This window comes from Triturus cristatus, chromosome 3_1 (assembly GCF_964204655.1).
Source record: "Triturus cristatus chromosome 3_1, aTriCri1.1, whole genome shotgun sequence".
Taxonomy (NCBI): Eukaryota; Metazoa; Chordata; class Amphibia; order Caudata; family Salamandridae; genus Triturus; species Triturus cristatus.
The window spans coordinates 217443976-217463396 of record NC_140583.1 but is presented as its reverse complement, the minus strand read 5'-3'; the positions used below and the strand labels follow the sequence as shown (position 1 = coordinate 217463396).

Below are 19421 nucleotides of genomic sequence, written 5' to 3'. Positions count from 1 at the left end.
TGTGGTACTGCAACAAACAGGCTGGGGTCGTGGACCTTATGTCAAGAGGTCCTCCGTCTCTGGACATGGCTGGAGCGCCAGGGCATATCCTTGGGGGTTCAACATCTAGCGGGCTCTCTGAATGCTAGAGCAGACTAACTCAGCTGTTGATGCCTAACGAATCACAAGTGGTGTCTCCACCTGGAGGTGGTGCAAGGTCTCTTTCAACAGTGTGGAGAGCCTTGGTTAGATCTGTTTGCCCTCGCCGAGAACGTGCATTGTCAGCAATTTTGTGCGTTGGAGTTTCCAAGGCGGCTATTGCTCAGCGATGCTACTGTACACCTTTCCGTCCATACCAATCCAGCACAAAATTATCAAGAACAACTGGGCCCAAGTCATCCTTCTGGACCCGGACTGGCTACAGTGTCTGGTATGCGAAACTACTGAGCATGGCCATTGATCCTCCAATCAATCTGCCCATTTGGGAGGATCTTCTTTCGCAGCAGCTGGGTTGGGTCCTAAACCTAAACCGGTCTAGTCTCTGCCTTCTTGCATGGAGATTGAGCAGCGGTAGTTGGCAGCTTTCGACATTCCACCCAAAGTCTGCAATGTCATCTTGGCAGCCAGGCATCCCTCCAGTATACGACTGCCGTTCGAAAAGGTTTGTTGCATGGTGTGCAGAAAAATACATTGATCTCCTTCCTGCCCCCCTATCTGAAGTTCTTCTCTTCATTCATGCAGAGTTGTGCTCTGGGCACTCTTAAGGGCTTTCTTCCTGCAATTTTGGCCATTTTGCGATTGACTGGCCAGCCCTTCCTTTTCAAGTCCCCTATTGTACATAGGTTTCTTAAAGGTCTTGTTCATCTCTTTCCTCCTTCACCATTTATCATGCCTCAGGGGGACCTTAATGTGGTTTGAACAGTCTGGATGTATGCTCCTTTAGAGCCTCTCCATAATTGTCCCCTCAGACTCCCTACCAATAAAACTGTTTCCCTCGTGGCCATTACATCTTACCGAAGTGTGAATTATTACATCTTCTCGAAGAGTGAGCGAGCTCCAGGCTTTGTCATCCAAGCCTCCTTACCTCTCAGTCTATCCTGACAAACTGGTGCTTCGCACAAGAGCTTCTTTTTTGCCGATAGTGATCACTTCATTCCACGTAGGCCAATCCATCACACTTCCCACTTTTTACTCCCCTCTAAAGAAGAGGAGCCACTCCACCATCTGGACCCAAAATGAGTGTTGTCATTCTACCTTGACTGCACACAAGAGTTCCGGGTGGAAGACCAACACTTTGTGGGGTATGTTGGTGTGTAGAAAGGTCGAGCCGGTCAGAAGAGGACCATCTCCTATGGGTCGTGCTCCGCTTCAAAATCTACGCATTGGCCAAGAAGCAACTGGGTTTTCCAGGCCTGGATATATGCCAGACAGCAACGTGGGCTGCCCTGCACACATTCACCAAACACTACTGCCTGGGCAGTTGAGTCCCTAGGGATGTGCACTTTGTCCATGCGGTCCTGCAGGACTTCCTTGTTTGAAATTGGTCCGCAGATCCACGTCCTTGGATGGTATTTCTTGGGTATCTATTCTAAGGTAAGGAATCTGTGGCTAGAAGTCTCTATCATATGGGTAAGTTACTTACCTTCTCTAATGCCTTATTGGGTAGGCTATATCTAGCCACAGATTCTTTACTGACCCACCCATCCTCCCCGCTCTTAAGGCAAAAACAGGAGCCCTACAATGTAGAACATTTTAAGCGAGGTACGACACCTGCAAGGAGGTTGATGGGGACAGGCGGTTTTCATTGCTACCCACAAGAACAAGTTCTGCAAGCTACCACCACACTTGGTTGCAGCCAATATATGACTCAGTGAAAAATTGTCCCCATTACTAAATACCTGTTGTGGGCAGGTTGGGAAGATTCCTCCAGGAGTGCAGAGAAATAATCTCTGGCAAGTGGGTTACTGCATAGAATTAGAAGGCACGTTTCTACATGTCAACCAAAGGAAAGTATTTACCAAGGGCAGGAACTGAGTTTCTTTTTTTACAACAGGAGCTAAAATACCTATTTAAAAAGGGAGCAATAGAGAAAGTACCAAAACAGCCATCCAAGGATGGTGCTCTGTATATTTCCTAATACCACAACAGGACTTGCCGTTGAACACAAAAATCAAGATATCCACACTATAGGAAATCATCCAAGTACAGAAGGAAGAAGACACTGTATGTCCACCATATCCCAATTAAAAACAAACACAATAAATCTCTCGGGTTTTTAGTAAACAATTCACATTATCAGTTCAAAGTACTTCCTTTTGGGATCAAATCAACTCCTTGCAGGAGTATCAGTTCACTTAAGAAGGCAGGGGATACATATATCGCCTATTAGATGACTAGCTGAAAAAGGTAAGCTCACTTAGTGCATAGACTGCATAATAACAGTAATTCAGACATTACAAAAAATGGGATTCCCCCAAAACGTGTTGAAATACACTTCTTTACGCACAAAAGAAAAGCTTTTCTTGGCAGTGGCTCTCTGAATTCAATGAAAGTTGAAGATCCTCCCCTGTATGAATGAATATTAGCATTGACAGAGCAAGCTACCCTCTAGCAGAAGGGGCCGTCTCTGACAGTGAGAACATTTGTGGGGATATTAGCATCATGTATCATACTAATCCCGCTTTTAAAGCTTCACATGAGGCCAGTCCAAGAATGGCTTCAGGGCCAATGGTCACATGCGCCAGTGGACTGGGAGGATCCTTGTGGTTGTTACAGTAACATTCTGAATGAGCTGCTTTGGTAGAAAATGAAAAACATCTTGGGGGCAGAACATTCAAACAACTGTCCTCCACTGTAACCATTATTAAAGAGGGCTGTCACAGGGTAGGGTGCAGTTATGGGCAGTCTAAAACTCTGTGGATACTGAACGCAGACAAGACACAGTGAAACACATGAATGTGTTGGAACTCAAGATAGTCTTTTTAGCTTTAAAAGCCTTCCACAAATAAATCACAGGAAGAGTTGTACAGTTCGAGGCACATGAGCTATAGATTGCATACTTTTGCATAGATCGCCATCTGGTGTTGGGCTCGGATGTTTGCATTTTGTTATTGTAGAAGTCTTTGTAGTCACAGGTTTGGTGACTCCTCCTCTGGTTAGTAGTGCGCATGGGCATCGTTTCCATCCATAGATTGTTTTTTCTCTGCCATCGGGTTCGGATGTGATTTTCTGCGCTCCGGGTCGACGTCATTAGATTCCCCTTCGACGCCCAAATACTCTCACCGCTCGACTGTATTGTTTCGATCGCGATCTCTCTCGAGGCGCACCCATTTCCAAAGACCTTTTGAGTCCGGTTGTCGATGTGGGCCGTTGGGCTGATCGGCGCCATCATCCAGCATATGGAAAGGACTCCATTTAAAAAATGCAAGTGTGGGGCTAAATTCCCACACACAGATCTCCACGAGGTCTGCAACCTTTGTCTCTCGCCAGAACACGAGAGTTGACACGGTCAGGCCTGTGACTCTTTCAGGTCTAAGAAGACTATACGTGATCGCCAGGCTCGACGTCACAAAATGTCCAGATCGACCGTTTCTGCGCCGGACAACATCTTCGAGGCAGGCCCCGATGATCCAGAGTCAGGAGATGAACACAACAGCATCTCCGCAGCTGAAGGATCAGACTCCGAAGACCAGACGATAACTCAGGTCAACGGAGCAGGAGTACTGATGTTAACGCCCCTGCCCAGAAAAAACTAAATTCTCCGGTAACACAGTCCCCTTCGGATCTGTCGACACCGAGACAAGCCTTCAGAAGCCCTGCCTCCGGGCCCAGCTCCAAAGCACACAAAGCCTTCAGACAGCTCGGGATCGAGCAAACCACATCACGGTGCCGAAAAACCATCTTCGGCACCGAAGCATAAACCCGAGGTCACGTCCACACCAGAATTTTCGGAACAGAAGCCAAATCCCAAGGTCCCGGATTCTTCGGCACTGAAGAAAGTTCAATCCAAGTCTTTGGATACGAAAAAACAAATCAAACCTTCGGAGTCAAACTCCACTGAAGCAGAAGGAGACAAAAACCCCTCCTAAAGCTAAAGAAGACAGGCCAAAACACCACTCGGAACCAAAATCTTCGGCGCTGAAAAAAAGACAACGGATCCAAAGAACTTTTCTATCCAGATCCACTGGTTCCTAGACAAACACTCCATATTGACCCCATTACTGGACATGTCACCTATATACCACCTAAAAAAAGAAATTGGACACCTCAAACTCCTGAGATACCATCCAAGAAGAAAGACTCATCCACCTCTCCTATGAGGCCTTTCTCTCCACCTTCACAGCCTCCAAACACTATACCTTCTCCAGAACACTCGCCAGTGCCTCCTCTTTCACCTGCACCACAAGATGAGGATGAGGATATAGGAGATGAGGATGAGGACATACACTCACCACATAATACGGATACTGATGATGACACTCACAGTAGCCCGCCTCATGACTCTTGGCACGATTATAATGTCCCAGATGAACCTGAGCCAGATCTATATCCCTCTAGACCGTCCCCTCCAGTTGATAATGTGGGGTTTGCGGAACTAATAAATAGAGCTGCACATTTTCATGGGGTCAAACTCCAGTCAGACCCTCTAGAGGAGGACGTTTTGTTAGAGATATTCTCTCAACCTCAAAAGACAACAAATACTCCCCCTATGCTCAAAGGGATAATTTAACATGCCCCTGATGTTTTTAAGGACCCTGTTAGGGCTAGGGCTCTTAGTCCTAGAATTGAGGAAAAAATACAAACCAGCTCCAAGTGATCAAGTTTATATTAAAGGGCAACTCCCTCTAGACTCATTAGTAGTGGCAAACACCCGCAAACGGGCAAATTCTCAAACCACAGGTGACGCCCCTGCGCCAGACAAAGAATCTAAGTTACTGGACGCATCAGGTAAAAAAGTTGCGTCTCAGGCAGCTAACTTTTGGTGCATTGCTAATTAACAAGCTTTCCTAGCAAGGTATGACAGGGCCCACTATGATGATCTTGAAAAGCTCATGCAGCATCTCCCTGAAGAGTATAAGAACAAAGAGAATGATCTTATGCAAGAGGGAAAGTTAATTACTAACACATCAATAAAATGTGCCCTCGATGCTGCAGATACAGCATCCTGTGCAATAAATACAAGTGTCTTATTATGTAGACATGCGTGGCTGCGCATATCTGGCTTTAAGCAAGAAGTGCAGTCTACCATTCTCAATCAGCCCTTAGATCAGGAACACTTGTTTGGACCCACTACGAACACATGTTTAGAAAAGATGAAAAAGGACACAGACACCCAAATCCATGGGGGCTGTACAAGCAACAACTAGTAGAGGTTCTTTTTGTCGCTCCTTTTATAGAGGAACATCCAAGACCATCGGTACAGAAGCCAACTCTTCCACTTATAAAAGCCCCACCCAAAATTCCCCTAATAAAGGTTACTATAGAAGGAATTACAGAGGCAATAAGAGAGGGAGAGGACGCGGTTCTAATACCCCTAACTCCCCCACCACAAAACAGTGACTTCCCTGCACCCCCCCTCCTGCCAAACGCCCCCCCCCCCCCCCTCCCATTCCACTCCAGTCGGGGGAAGACTTTCACAGTTCCTACCTCTGTGGAATTCCATCACCACAGACAGGTGGGTAAGACAAATTATCCAGTATGGTTACTGCCTGGAACTCCATTCTACTCCATCCCCCCCCCCCCCCCCCCCCCCTATATTAGACCTGAGGCCCTTAAACCAGTACATACAATCAGACCGCTTCCACATGGTCACACTACAACAGGTCCTGCCCATGCTTCAAGAAGGCGATTTCCTTACCACTCTAGATCTCAAGGACGCCTACTTTCACATTCCTATTCACCCTACTCAAAGAAAATACCTACGGTTTGTAGTGGATGGACAACACGATCAGTTCAAAGTCCTACCATGCGGAGTCACAACAGCACCCAGAGTCTTTACAAAATGCCTTGCGGTGGTAACAGCCCACTTAAGGAGACAACACATTCATGTGTTTCCTTACTTAGACGATTGGCTCATAAAAGCCAGATCACACCAAGCTTGTGTGCAAGACACACACCACACAATCCATCTGCTACACAAATTAGGATTCACAATTAACCTCACCAAGTCGCATCTACAACCGTCCCACAGTCAACCGTATCTAGGTGCAGCAATAGATACTTCCAAAGCCCTTGCATACCCCAACCAAAGAAGGAAAACCCGTATGCAAGCACTCATAGAAACATTTCAGCTGGAGCACTCGGTACCAGCTCGAGTGTCCATGCATCTAATAGGGACGATGGCCTCTTGCATCTTAATTGTTCCTTACGCAAGGCTCCAGATGCGGCCATTACAAGAATGCCTAGCACAACAATGGAACCAAGCTCCGGGTCAACTTACAGATCTGGTGTTGGTGGACAGCAGCACATATCGCTCTCTGCAATGGTGGAACATGCAAAATCTTTCCAGAGGGCGGCCGTTCGTAGACCCGGTTCCACAAATAGTGCTCACAGCAGATGCATCGCTCGCCGGCTGGGGAGCTCATCTAATAAATCACACTATCCAGGATATGTGGACCCCTCAACAAAGACTTCTCCACATAAATCACCTGGAATTACTGGCTAGATTTCTCGCCCTAAAATCTTTTCAGAAACATCTGATAGGCAAAGCTGTGCTTGTCCGAACGGACAACATGACAGCAATGTGCTATATACAAAAACAGGGCGGAACACACACTTTGCAGCTTTCACAACTAGCACATAGCACTTGGAGTTGGGCCATCCCTCAAAAGATATACCTCTTAGCGGAGCATCTACCTGGGATTCACAATCAAATTGCCGATCTGCTCAGTTGGCAACAACAGCAGATTCACGAATGGGAACTTCATCCGCAAGTTCTTTCAAATGTGGTGACACCCTGACATAGATCTGTTTGCCACACATTTAAACACAAAATGCCCAAACGTCGCCTCCAGGTACCCACACCCATTGTCCAAAGGCAATGCGATATGGATGAATTGGTCAGGCAGATTTGCGTACGCTTTTCCGCCTCTCCCACTCATTCCATTACTGGTGCGCAAACTCAAACAAGTCTCTCACAATGATCCTAGTGGCGCCAACATGGGCACAACAACCATGGTTCACAACACTACTGGGACTCTCAGTAGTCCCACACCCAAAAGCTCTACCTCTCCCCAAAGCTTCTGACACAGAACCATGGAGAGATAAGACTTCCAGAACCAGCGCAACTGAACCTAGCAATCTGGCTCCTGAAGTCTTAGAGTTTGGTTACCTCAATCTCCCACCAGATAGCATCAACGTCATTAAAGAAGCTAGACATCCTTCCACAGCTAAATGGAAAAGATTTGTTATTTACTGCAATAACACGATCAATCCACTAGATGCTTCCACTCAAAACATTATCTGTTCTCACCTGCACCTACAAAGATGTAATCTGGCGTACACATCTATACGATTACATCTTGCTACTGTAGCAGCTTACTTACAGAATAGACAACACGTGTCCTTGTTCAGAGTACCTCCAATCAAAGCTTTCATGGAAGATCTTAAAAGAATAATTCCTCCCACAATTCCACCCTCTCCAGTATGAAACCTAAACATTGTCCTTACAAGACTCATGGGTCCCCCACTTGAACCTTTGCATAAATGTGAGTTACAGTTCCTCACATGGAAAGTAGCTTTACTTGTGGCCATCACATCCCTCAGAAGAGTGGGTAAACTCCAGGCATTAACCATACAAGAAACTTTTTTGCAAATACATCACAACAAAGTGGTTCTTAGGACAAACCTAAATTCCTGCATAAAGTCATTTCAGCTTTTCAACTTAACCAGTTGAGCTCCCATTCTTCTTACCTCAACCAGACTCAGTAGCAGAACAAGCTCTTCATACGCTTGACATCAAAACAGCTATTCTTTATATTGAAAGGACAAAAAGATTCAGGAAAACTAAACAACGTTTTGTAGCTTTCTCACCACCACACAAAGGGCAGTCCTATATCAAAATCTTGAATTGCCAGGTGGACAGTTAAATGTATTCAAATATGCTACCAAAAAGTAAAGCGTAAATAATCCATTCCCCCTAGAGCACATTCCACACGCAAACTAGGGGCATCCATAGCATTCTTTGGAAATATTCCCATGGATATTTGCAAAGCCGCAACATGGTCTACACCGCACACTTTCACTAAACACTTACTGTGTAGATGTGCATGCAAAACCACAAGAAAGTGTGGGCCAGGCTGTACTAAAAACACTTTTTCAAACTACTGCAACGCATACAGGTAGCCACTGCTAACAGGGGAACTGCTGTATAGTCTATGCAAAAGTATGCGATCTACAGCTCATATGCCTCGAACGGAAAATGCTACTTACTAGTATGCATCTGTTCTTGGCATGTAGAGCTTTAGATCCGCATACGCCCAACCACCTCCCTGGACACCTATGTGTTGCAGTACTATCTTACTTAGATATATTACACATGGACATTTTTCTATTTTGCCAAGTAACTCCATCATCACCCTTCATGGCAAAACAATCTAAGGATGGAGTTGATGATCATGCACACTACTAACCAGAGGAGGAGTCGCCTAACCCATGACTACAAAGACTTCTACAATAACTAAGTGCAAACATCCGAGCTCAACACCAGATGTTGATCTATGCAAAAGTATGCGGATCTACAGCTCTGTCAAGAACAGATGCATACTGGTAAGTAGCATATTCCTATTCAAACCGGCAACACAACAGTGCCCTACCTGAACAAATGGGAGAGAGCAAGGAAGATCTCATGTTCTTTCCAAACTTGCACAGGAGATATGGACATGGTCTATTTAGAGAGAAATTGCACTGATAGTATTCAGGAAATCCAACATGTGGAAGGAATCTTGCACAAATGGAAATTCAAACAAGAGAAAGTAGAAAGAATAATCCAAGAATCGTGTACACCACAAATAGACCTGATGGCGACACACACAATGTTAAAATTCCAAGACTTCTCTTCTAGGTATGTACGCCATCTATCCAGAGGGAATGCCCTGTCGATGGAATACAATAAATTTATAAAACCGTCATGGATGGAATGCTTGAATTAATCTCATCCACTGGTAGTCGTTTGGGTGCATGCCAATCCATTGTCATTGTGCACACCATGCCATCAGTTTGAACCCAGCCATATGCAATTCAGCCTTGACCCTGCACCAATACAAACAGTCTAGCCAGAACTGCAGAGCCAAGTCCTCCCTAAACCGGAACACAAGCAACCCAGGGTGAGTTTTACCCTAGTTATGGGCTCATCAGCCAGATACAGCTTGGTTCTATTGACAAAGTGTGTTTGAGTCCCACGTCTACGCATACCCTCTTAGGGCTACACAATAAGTATACAAACCAGTGATGGATGGAATGCTTAAATTTATCTCAGCGACTGGTAATCATTTAGGGCTGCCAGATGTGGGTCCCGGGCTCACTGTGCCACCTGAACCAAGCTATACCTGGCTGAAGATCCCTAACAAGGACGGAACCGGTCCTGCATTGCTTGTGCTCCGGTTCTGGGAGGGCCTGGCAGTGCAGGCTGCACTGTTCCCATGAAGAGCAGGGCCAAGGCTGAGTTGCATATGGCTGGGTCGAAACTGAGGTTGCATGATGGGCGAAAAAAGATGGATTGGGATGTGATTCAGATAAATTGCCAGTGGCTGAGATTGATTCAAGCATTACGTCCATCAGCTTGTTGTTTTTGCTGTCAGTCTAGTGATCTAGTGATAAACAAATACAGACAGACCACTACAACAGCAATACTCGTAGTGCTACTCATAGCACTACTAAGGGCCAAACAGACATTATATTTAGGCATGATGGAAATGGCGTTTACCAATCCTTCCAAAATCAGCTAATTTTGAAAGAAGAACAGATAAGCCACCCAGCACCAGTTACATCCAGTCTAGCAGCATTGCTACTGAGAACTTAAGATTTCGGTCACTTAGGGTTACCATATGGAGGTGTTGAGGGAAGCAAGAAGATGGAAATGCAACACACCATAATAGGAAAGATTTACATACTAGTGCAGAACTCAAAACTTGATGCTCAATATAACGGTACATTCAGGTACCTTATGCACATGCAAATGGAGACACTATAATTACATTCAGCTACTAGCAATAGTAGTATACAGGTGAGGCATATCAGAACAAAGCCTTTTTAACATATCGTTCTTAAAGAGGTTTCTGGAAGGCCTAAAGAGGATTGCACCACCAAGTTCTTCACCCTCACCTATGTGGAATCTCAGCCTGGTGCTAACCCAACTAATATAGGCTCGCTTAGATCTTGTGCAGAAGACTGAACAAACATTTCTGAAAATTAAGCAGATTTTCGGACTGTGCAAGAACCACACCTGAACATGTATAAAGGCAAGGAAGTCATGAGGACAATCCAATCCTTCTCAGATAATATTTTACTTCCATGTTAACCTATTTATACAGTTACCAGTTTTTTCTCCCCTCCCCCCCCCCCCAAAGATTTAAAAATACAGAACTTTTTACACTCAAAATGTTAGAAGGTCCATTGTAGAAACAAATCAGTTTAGTCTGGGGAACAAATTCTTTGTCTTATTTACACCACTAAATAAAGCCTCGCTGGTCACAAAAGGATCCTTTACAAGAAGAATAGCATGGACGATACCACACATGCTATACCTTACTATGAAAAGTGCTGTCCAGCAAACCTAGTGCATATTCTACTATAAAAAAAGGAGCCACAGTAGCCTTTATAGCAAACATATCTCTAAATGATATGTTCATTTCAGCCGCATAGGCATTCACCCACAACTTTATTAAAGTCAACTGCATGGATTTAGACGATAATAGAGAAGCTCAGGTAGAACAGGTTGTAAGACATCACAGGTCACAATGGAAATAAACAATCTTCAAATTACTTTTAAAATGATAAATCAGAAATAATATTTCCGAGTGGGATTTTTAACTTGCAAAGTTAGTTAACCCCCTGGAGAACCAATTTTAAAGGTTGTATTATTTATTTTCTAATGTTTCCTTGATACCCTTTTCAAATGGATTGTAAAGAAATGTGGTGTATTCTTTGTTATACCCATTGGTTAATATTTCTGAATTCCAACTTTTCCCTACTAAGGTATGAAGAAGAAAAATTAAAAAAGAAACGCAAAAGGTATATTTATACACGCCTGTACTGGGGTTGCAGCCATATTCTACTCATTGCACTGCACAAACTAACTTTGTTTGTATTGTTTGGCTTGTAAATACAACTTAACTCTATCTTTGTTAAACTTCCATATGGTAAGCTGTGGACTTGTCATCCAATATGTACTTACATTTGGGATGGATGCCCTTCGAATAGTTTACATTCACCTGAATAATGACTGATACATCTATCGTAGCAATTGCAGGAATTGTTAAGCTCAGATTGTGTGCATGTTGAAAGCTGCTTGCCAGTTTGTTTTACTATAGAATCCCTATTTATGATTCGCTAGTGGGAGCAAACTAAATACCAAGACATTCCCCCCGTAGCTGTGCAAATATCAGGCTGCATTTAAGAATTAACATGTAGGATATATTTCAGGACATTTTCTAACCTTTTAGTGGATAACTTGTACTCTTATATCGCAATGTGCAAATAAAAAATCCCTTTCCAGCATAGACACAATGGCTGTATTGTGTTTAACGCTTTGATATTGTTTCTAATTTGCAAATGCATTCAGCCAATACATGTTTCGCTTGGCTTGAACATTTGCAAGACTTTCAATCCAGATCTTGATATTGAATTTAAGTGAGGATACGGTCTCTTTAAATGCTCAATGGAGTTTAGCCAAATTTGTCTCAATGAGGAAACATCCACCTTATTTTAATCAACAGATACAAACATTGTGAAAATGTGTCAAACTATTGATTTGTTTGCAAATTAGAAACACTGCAATTTAGTTTAACTACTCAAGTTGTAACTAGTTGCACTGCAGACCTGCCCCTTGCAACATTATCAGTTGCCGCCAAGAAAGAAAAAAAAACTAAATCAAAAAGCCACCTTCGGTTGTGAGTGGGATATAAAGACGAGCCTAGTTCATCTAAAGAAAGTAAACTGTACTAGTATTCTTTCATGATTCTCCTACATGACTGAAGTTTACTTTAAGGAGGCTTTTGTGATTAGTTGGTCTCCCATGCTATAAGAATATCGTCCTATTACCCTGCTGCATAGTTCCCTTTAATCTGTTTTAAAAGATCTGTTCACTGAATCAGGCTGTTCACCTTGTCAGAGGTTGCCATTTAAATTGAGCTTGCACGGTACATTTTTGTTTGCACATTGAGTGCTTTGTAACCGTTTCACAAATCATTCTAGGTCTGGTTCACAAAGATGTTTTTTCTTTAAATGAGTTTAACCTGCTCCTGAATTTTCAGGAGAAAACCAACACCTACTCATTAAAAAGCTTTATAACTAGTACCCAAGTCCTTCAGCACATTTATGCTATAGACAAATTTGCAACAAATGAGGGCATGCAGGCTGACCCACAGGGGACAAAGTGGTTGCTTATGAGGAAGACTCTAGTCCCTAACTCCCTTCAAGCTGGTCTAACGTGGCAACTTCTTTAGTATCGACAGTCCTGTGTGATGCAACTTTTTAAAATGGGTTTGCAACAAATAATTTGTTAACCTAGAACACAGAGCTTTCCTTTCTTTAAGGGACAACTGAATCCAAACTCAAGTAGACTGCATTGTTTACATCCCAAAAATAATTGTACATGCATGGCATCTTTTTTCATTGTTTCCAGGTCACCTGCTGTAACTCGCTTTTGACATTCGTGCCCCACATGTGGTATGGCAGTGGGGCTGCGTCACTTCCATAACTAAGGTGGTAGTCTCACTAGTGAGGGAAGAATGCAGCAAATACATGAAGTCAATTAGCAAAGCATGCCAAAGAGCTGAAAAGTAGTTTTAACAAAATATAGGCTATTATATTTCTATGCGGAGGATGTAGATTGTTTTACTGAAGAGCACAGGTTTATAAATTGTTTAAACATTTTATTTTGAGAATTCTAGGGTGCAAGCTAGCCCGTACCACAGATTTTGCTAAATGCTTATTCATCATAATTAGCCTGCTTGCCTACCTGTAAATAATTCTTCCACCAAATAAACACGAGAAACCATTTCACAGTCACCCTATGCCTCAATGCTTTTAACAATTTTACTATCCGGTCACCTGCTTGTCACTCTAAATTGATTCTGAATTACTTCTGCTTTGACCATGTTTGAATTTTAAATCTAATTTGTAATATTTCTAATCAATGGAAAAAGTTGTACTAATATTATGCAGAGCAGACGTGGAGCAAACACTTGTATCCTACCCCACTGTTACGGAACACAATTAATTGGGTAAATGCAAAAAAGTAAATTGTAAATCCTTTCTAAAGCTGTTAACTTTCAGTTTACTCCACATTTGCAATGCAAAATATTAGTAATTGCATCAAATCTAATTGAAACATGTATTCTCATTAGATTATTAATTATATTACAATATTTAAAAGAAACTGCATCTGATGTTTCTGATGTTTCATACATCTAAGACCATGCACCATTGTTCCCATTTCTGTGTTAATGTACAAAGTGTCTGATAATTTTTTTAATCTGCACAGCCACCTGATGTAATACAGGCTTATTTTACATTAAGATTTATGTTGTGCATTTTTATGTCTGGCCTTTGAGACCGCTTTATTTGTCATGCCAGATTGTTTTTTATCCATTGGTCTGGTAAATTGTCATTCACGCTTTGCTGCTGCCCTCTTTCACCATATTGAAAAGGACAATGGGTCAGCCATCTTTACCTATTTGTTTCATTCACTTTGAGTTACTGCACAAAGGCTGTGCACATTGTCCACATCCAACTAAAAATAATTCCGCTCTCTTCTATGGCAGAGCTCGTTCAAAGTGTATTTATTATATTAACTTTAAAAATATTCCGTCAGCACTTTGGATGCCCAGTTAGATGGTATTTTCGAACTCCTTTTTAAAGTCGCGGTAAATAAGTGACTTAACATTGTGACTTCCTGCAATTTGTTTTGACAAATAATATAATGCATGGTACAATTAAAAGGTTTTGTTATTTATAAAAACATCAGCAGTAAAGCAGCCATCTCGGAGAATGTTTTTTAAATCATACATTTTTATTACAAGAAACTGGCGGTCACATTTATGTGGTTGCATGTTTTTTTTCATTCCATTTGTGGCATGGACTTGCATAAAGAATATAAGCATTGCATCAGCAAAGGCTAGACCTATTGGGTTTGTAAATGATTCTTGTGTTTGTGCATGTATTGAAATGTGTATACTTTATCTGTATGCAGCATCCTCATTATGGTATCCTTTTTCATCACCATATCTTCAACGGGAGCATTCCTACTTTATAAATAACTTGCAGAAAGTCCTTAAGCACTTTTTTGAACAGATTTTGCTTTGTATATAATCTTCAGTTATTACGTTTTTAAATGTCATTAAGTTGTGAAATATGTGAGTGATCTTTAGTTTGTAATTTGGTTGTCCAGTTTGTTAATGGAAACTCCATCATGATATTTTGCTTAGTATACAACCACTCTCTCTTCCCATTCGCACATTCAGAAACTTGCAAAACTACAAAACAACAAGTATGTTGGCATCATTTAAGAAATCAATAGCTGTCTTACTTCTAAGAAGGAGCATTAACTGTTGATTAAAGGAGTATACATATTACTGGACAAAGTATATCAACTGGTAATCAAAAATAAGATTATCGATTCAGGAATTAAAATGCCTTTGTTCTATTTTTAGGTGTAAAAAAATATTTCAAATGTACTGACATAAATTGCCAATCCCTGTAAAGTCTGTGCTAGTGCTGCATTAAATAACATTCTCTAGGATTATATATTTTCAATGTCTGGATCTTTTCAAGACAGACCACAAAAATGCATTCCAGCAGTGTAGTGTGGTACAGATGATATTGGTATGCAAGATTTGTTAATATTTATCAAAGGTGGAGCATTTTATTAATTGAGTAGAAATCAGTAGGGCATCATCAAAGTAAGACTCTATGAAACCCCAAATACAAATAGGTAAAATTAAAATGCTATAAAAAAACATTTGGTTGCATAACTTAGTTCGTAAAAACAAAATAGAAAAGCTATACAAGAATCAACACTTACATATATGTGCTACTTAAGCTATATCCCCTTCATTTTATTCATGCCTGCTTGTTGATGCAGGACTGCTTCAAAAACGTCATCACTTCATGGGTTGTGCAAGGACCTGAATGTCTGAATATATTTCTACTCTATCTCAGACTTGCACATTACAAGACTAACACCACAAACCCCTTCAAATGCGTCTACTGCTTCAGCTGATCTGTTATTTTCCAGTTAGTTAAATTTCCCCTTTTTTTATTCCTGAATTTTTGTCATCTACAGTCTTTAATGATGTTTATTTTTTTAATTTTTCCCCTTGAAACCTATCAAACCCGCTTATGAACCCTCAAAGCAATTATCGTCTCCATAATGGAATTCCAGCAGTCCGCACCATGCATCACATATTGTTCACCTGTTGTAAAAACTGCAGTGGATGAGTAGCTACCCTCTTTCACCTGTCAAAGACTTCAACTAGCCAAAGTCTAGCATGCCATGTTTCAGAGCATGCACTTAGAGAACAAACACTTTCCCTTCTAGACAAAAAGGGGATGTAGAAGAGGACTTTTGTCAGCCTAAGGTTGAGCAGCATATTCCAAATCCGGTTAATTTTATTCAGTGATAGGCTCCACTCGTCTAGCAGTTTTGTGTTCTAGTAGTAAATGTATTTTACCTTCTATTTTGTTACACACTTTTTAGCTGCGTATTCATATTATATATTTCCTCTACTTCCTTTCTTTTCTAGATATCGGGGCTTGTTGTTTAAATATGTAGCTTACTGTGTTGTCAGAGGAATTTTCCAAAATTCCCTATTGTCAAGCGTCAAACCCCTACTTAAATTTTGTGCAGCTAAATAAAGTTGACATTCTAGTCAATATAGAAATGGTATATTGAATTACTTAAAACATAACTTGTTAAACCCATCAGTTCTTCTAGGTGACAATTAAAATCATACTATCTTGAATAGCACTGTTCAGTTCTTACAGAGAAAAATAGTGTCACAAAGCTTTTAGGTTATACATTGAAATTATTTAAAACATTCATATAAACCATAAAATGCAATTGAATGGTTTCTTAGACCTGTCAGTACCTGCACTGAAACCAAATTGCCCAAAATTGATGGTTTCAAAGCGTGTCAGCAGTTTCTAATCATATAATATTAATGTTATAAGTAGTGCCAAAGCAGTAAGTTACCTAAAGGTGCTTTATCTATTTTATTAAGCTGTGTCTGTTTCTAAGAGGAGCATTCGTTAAAGGATCAAACAATAGTAACTGCAGTTGGAAAATTGAACATATATATGTTTGTAGTATGTCTGGGTGTATATACACATGCTCTGCATATTCCTGCCATCTTATGGTGTGCTCAGGCGTTGTTACTTCTCTTGCTTGTAGAAATGTGAGTCCCAAGATCTGTTGTGACTCCTCCCATTCTCCACAATGTGTGAGAACACAGGCTCCACCTTTGATCGTCGTCGTCTTCTATTCACTTTGGGCATTTTGAGTAACAGCTTCAAGACTTCACACCAGCTCCAAGACCAACTTGTTCGGGATGACATTTTTGGGCACAGCTCCTCCACACTTTGACGCCTATAATTAGAAAAACAATTAGTAAAACATTAATTTATTCCGCAACTCATATTTGGTGGCGCATACTTCCGCACCAGTCAAAGCCATTCTGCTCCTTGGATTCCATACTTGTGAACTGACCACATATGACCTCTGGTGAATCACACATAGTCTCACAAGAGAAAAGTGTGCCTCAGTTGCATCATCCAGTACCCATGGGCCGTCAACCGTAGTATCCGCAACCTGTGTTGACTACCCCAACCACACCTCCTTCAACTTTAGTGCTGCCTTCTGCTGCTAGAAGAGGTTAAAGTACCAGAGAGAGATGCGTGTGCACATTCTAAAACACAGTGGCAATCCTCATTCATGACCCCAATGTGTTCCAGACACAGCGCCCATCCAGCCCAGAGACTGTCTCTTTGAGAACTTCCAATGACAAGCTTGACGAAGTAGTCTCCTGTTCTGAAACCTTCAGACTTGTACATGAAGACCACACCCAGGTCTGCAGCTTTGGCACCCCAAAGCTAGGTAATAAAGCTTAAATTCCCCAAAGCATGCTCAGGCTGCAGCAGAGTACTGCTCCTACGGAGGTTAGTCCTTGAGCTCCGAGCCAAGCCATTAAAGGCAATGATTTCTGGGTCTGCCTCAAACGGCCAGTGCTGGTCTACCCACAGACCATGCCTCGACTTCTAACAAACCTCCACCCATAAGCATTGAGCCACATTGGCAGGCTACTTCACTTGTACCCCAGTGTGTCAAGCAACCTACCTTGGAGCCAAAAACTCTGCTGAAAGCAGCTGCCAGACTGATTGCGCAACCAGATTTCTTGCCCAGGTCAGACACTACACGTGGCCCTATCCTTCTAGCTCTGCCCAAGGTCCCCAGTGCCAACAAGTGTAATCTTTTCATCCATCCAGACACCAGCAAGACCCTTACAAAAGGTGCCTCCAGGGTCACTTATCCCCAAGGAACGCAGGCTCGCCTTTGAGAAGGAGCTGGTTTTCAAGGCCCCAGGCCTCTCCATCCCAAGAAGCAAGGGGACAGGAGCACAAGTCCACCATTCCATGGCACTCTCCTGGACCATCCCCACAACTAACCCACACCCTCTCCCACACCATCACCTAACTCCCTGGACAGGGATCCATTATTTTTACTGACCTATGGAGCTCCTATGAGCCACTAGATCCCTATGATGAACGCTCTGCACCTAGGGAGGGTGGTCACCCCTGGGAAAACTATGTGGTTGATTCTCTTGATGATCATAACACAGAGCCCTACCTCATCAAACTGCCACTGCCTGACAATACTACCACATAGTGATTCAGAAGGCTGCCCAACATCACATGGTGGATACACACGGCCTTCACGATCAAAACTGAAAGGACGGTGCTGAAGAACATGTTAGACTTCCTAAACAACTTCAGGGAGACCGTAAAGGCAAAGGTTGTCAACCTTAGGCTCACCTACTGACCCACTGCACATCCACAGTTCAGTTCCCCCAGACTTCCTTGCAGGCACACAGCGTGGAATCAGTCTTCTGCACGGACGACAGATGATGCTCCCCCTCCAGATAAACCAAGAGCATTGACATTGCTGAAAAGCAAGTGGTGTGAGCTGCCTAGTGGCATGACATTAGCCCCTGCAACTCTGCAGTGTGGGGAGGCCCCGACCTCCAGGGGCCCCCTCTGACATTTTGCATGGGCGGCAGTCCCGGGCACTGGGAGCTCCTGACTGGGTCAGGAGCCTGGCTGTCCCGCTTCATGTACATTCCAAGGCCCCCTCACGTTTTGTTACGCCACTGGAGCAGCCATCCATTTGCTAATAACATGGGACTCCAATCCTGATACAATACGTATCATTGGGAGGAGATGAAAGAGCTGGTAAACGCACCTCCTTGACAGCCATAGAAAGAAGGGACAAGAGCTTATGGCTGAGGGAACGGTTATCTCTAACACCAATACCCTCTATGGCCTCAACAAAGCAGCTGCTGTTTCCCGTGGCACCAACAGGGGTGTCATTTTGCAACACCATGTCTGGCTATCCATCTCCAGGTTCCGGCCTAAAAAAAAAAAAGGGCCTAGTGGTGGTGGTCGTGAATTGCACAGACACTCCCTCCACATCTTCCTGTGCTTAAACAGCTAGCTAATAAAGTGCAGCAGCAGGTAACCATTCCTGGCACACACTTACAGTAGTGTTCCTATTTCATATCGGTGTCAAAAAGGCCCATCTTCAAAAGAACCGTTCTAAGCATACCCCAGCCAAGACTATCCCAACATGTAGAGGGTGATGGCATTCCAACAGCTGCTGCCTCTTTTTCAGAAAGGACGTCCTCTTACAGTAAGGATGGCAGTTAAACTGTTGGGGATGACTGCCCCGTGTTGCTGTTGTGCCACACGTAAAACATAACATGCACTCTCTCAAAGAGTGCCTTATGTTGCAGTGGTCCCAAGCAGAGGTTCAGTGTATGACATTTCTGCGTACAAACTCTTGGTGTTGTAGTGACCCTCAAGGCCAGACATTTGAACCCATAGTGTTTGTTCACCACTGCTTTGGGGAGCCTGCTTCACAGTCTATGCAGAGCATGTATATCTACAGCCACACATGCAATGAGCAGAAAATGTTACCCTGTAAGCATCTGTTTGTCATCTTCAGCATAAAT

General features: G+C 42.7%; 1 protein-coding gene across 5 annotated transcripts in view; it reads left to right on the top strand.

Moving 5' to 3' along the window:
• The window catches only part of BNIP2 (BCL2 interacting protein 2), a 204630-nt gene that overhangs the window by 174476 nt on the left and 10733 nt on the right, over positions 1–19421 (top strand). For 2 of the 5 annotated variants that reach the window (XM_085643700.1, XM_085643697.1), the window contains one exon: positions 11173–11208. The exons of the other annotated variants lie outside the window; for them this stretch is intronic. In XM_085643700.1, coding sequence (XP_085499826.1) covers positions 11173–11208 — 36 coding nt within the window. The remainder of the gene's footprint in view (positions 1–11172; positions 11209–19421) is intronic. 5 annotated transcript variants of the gene reach the window in all.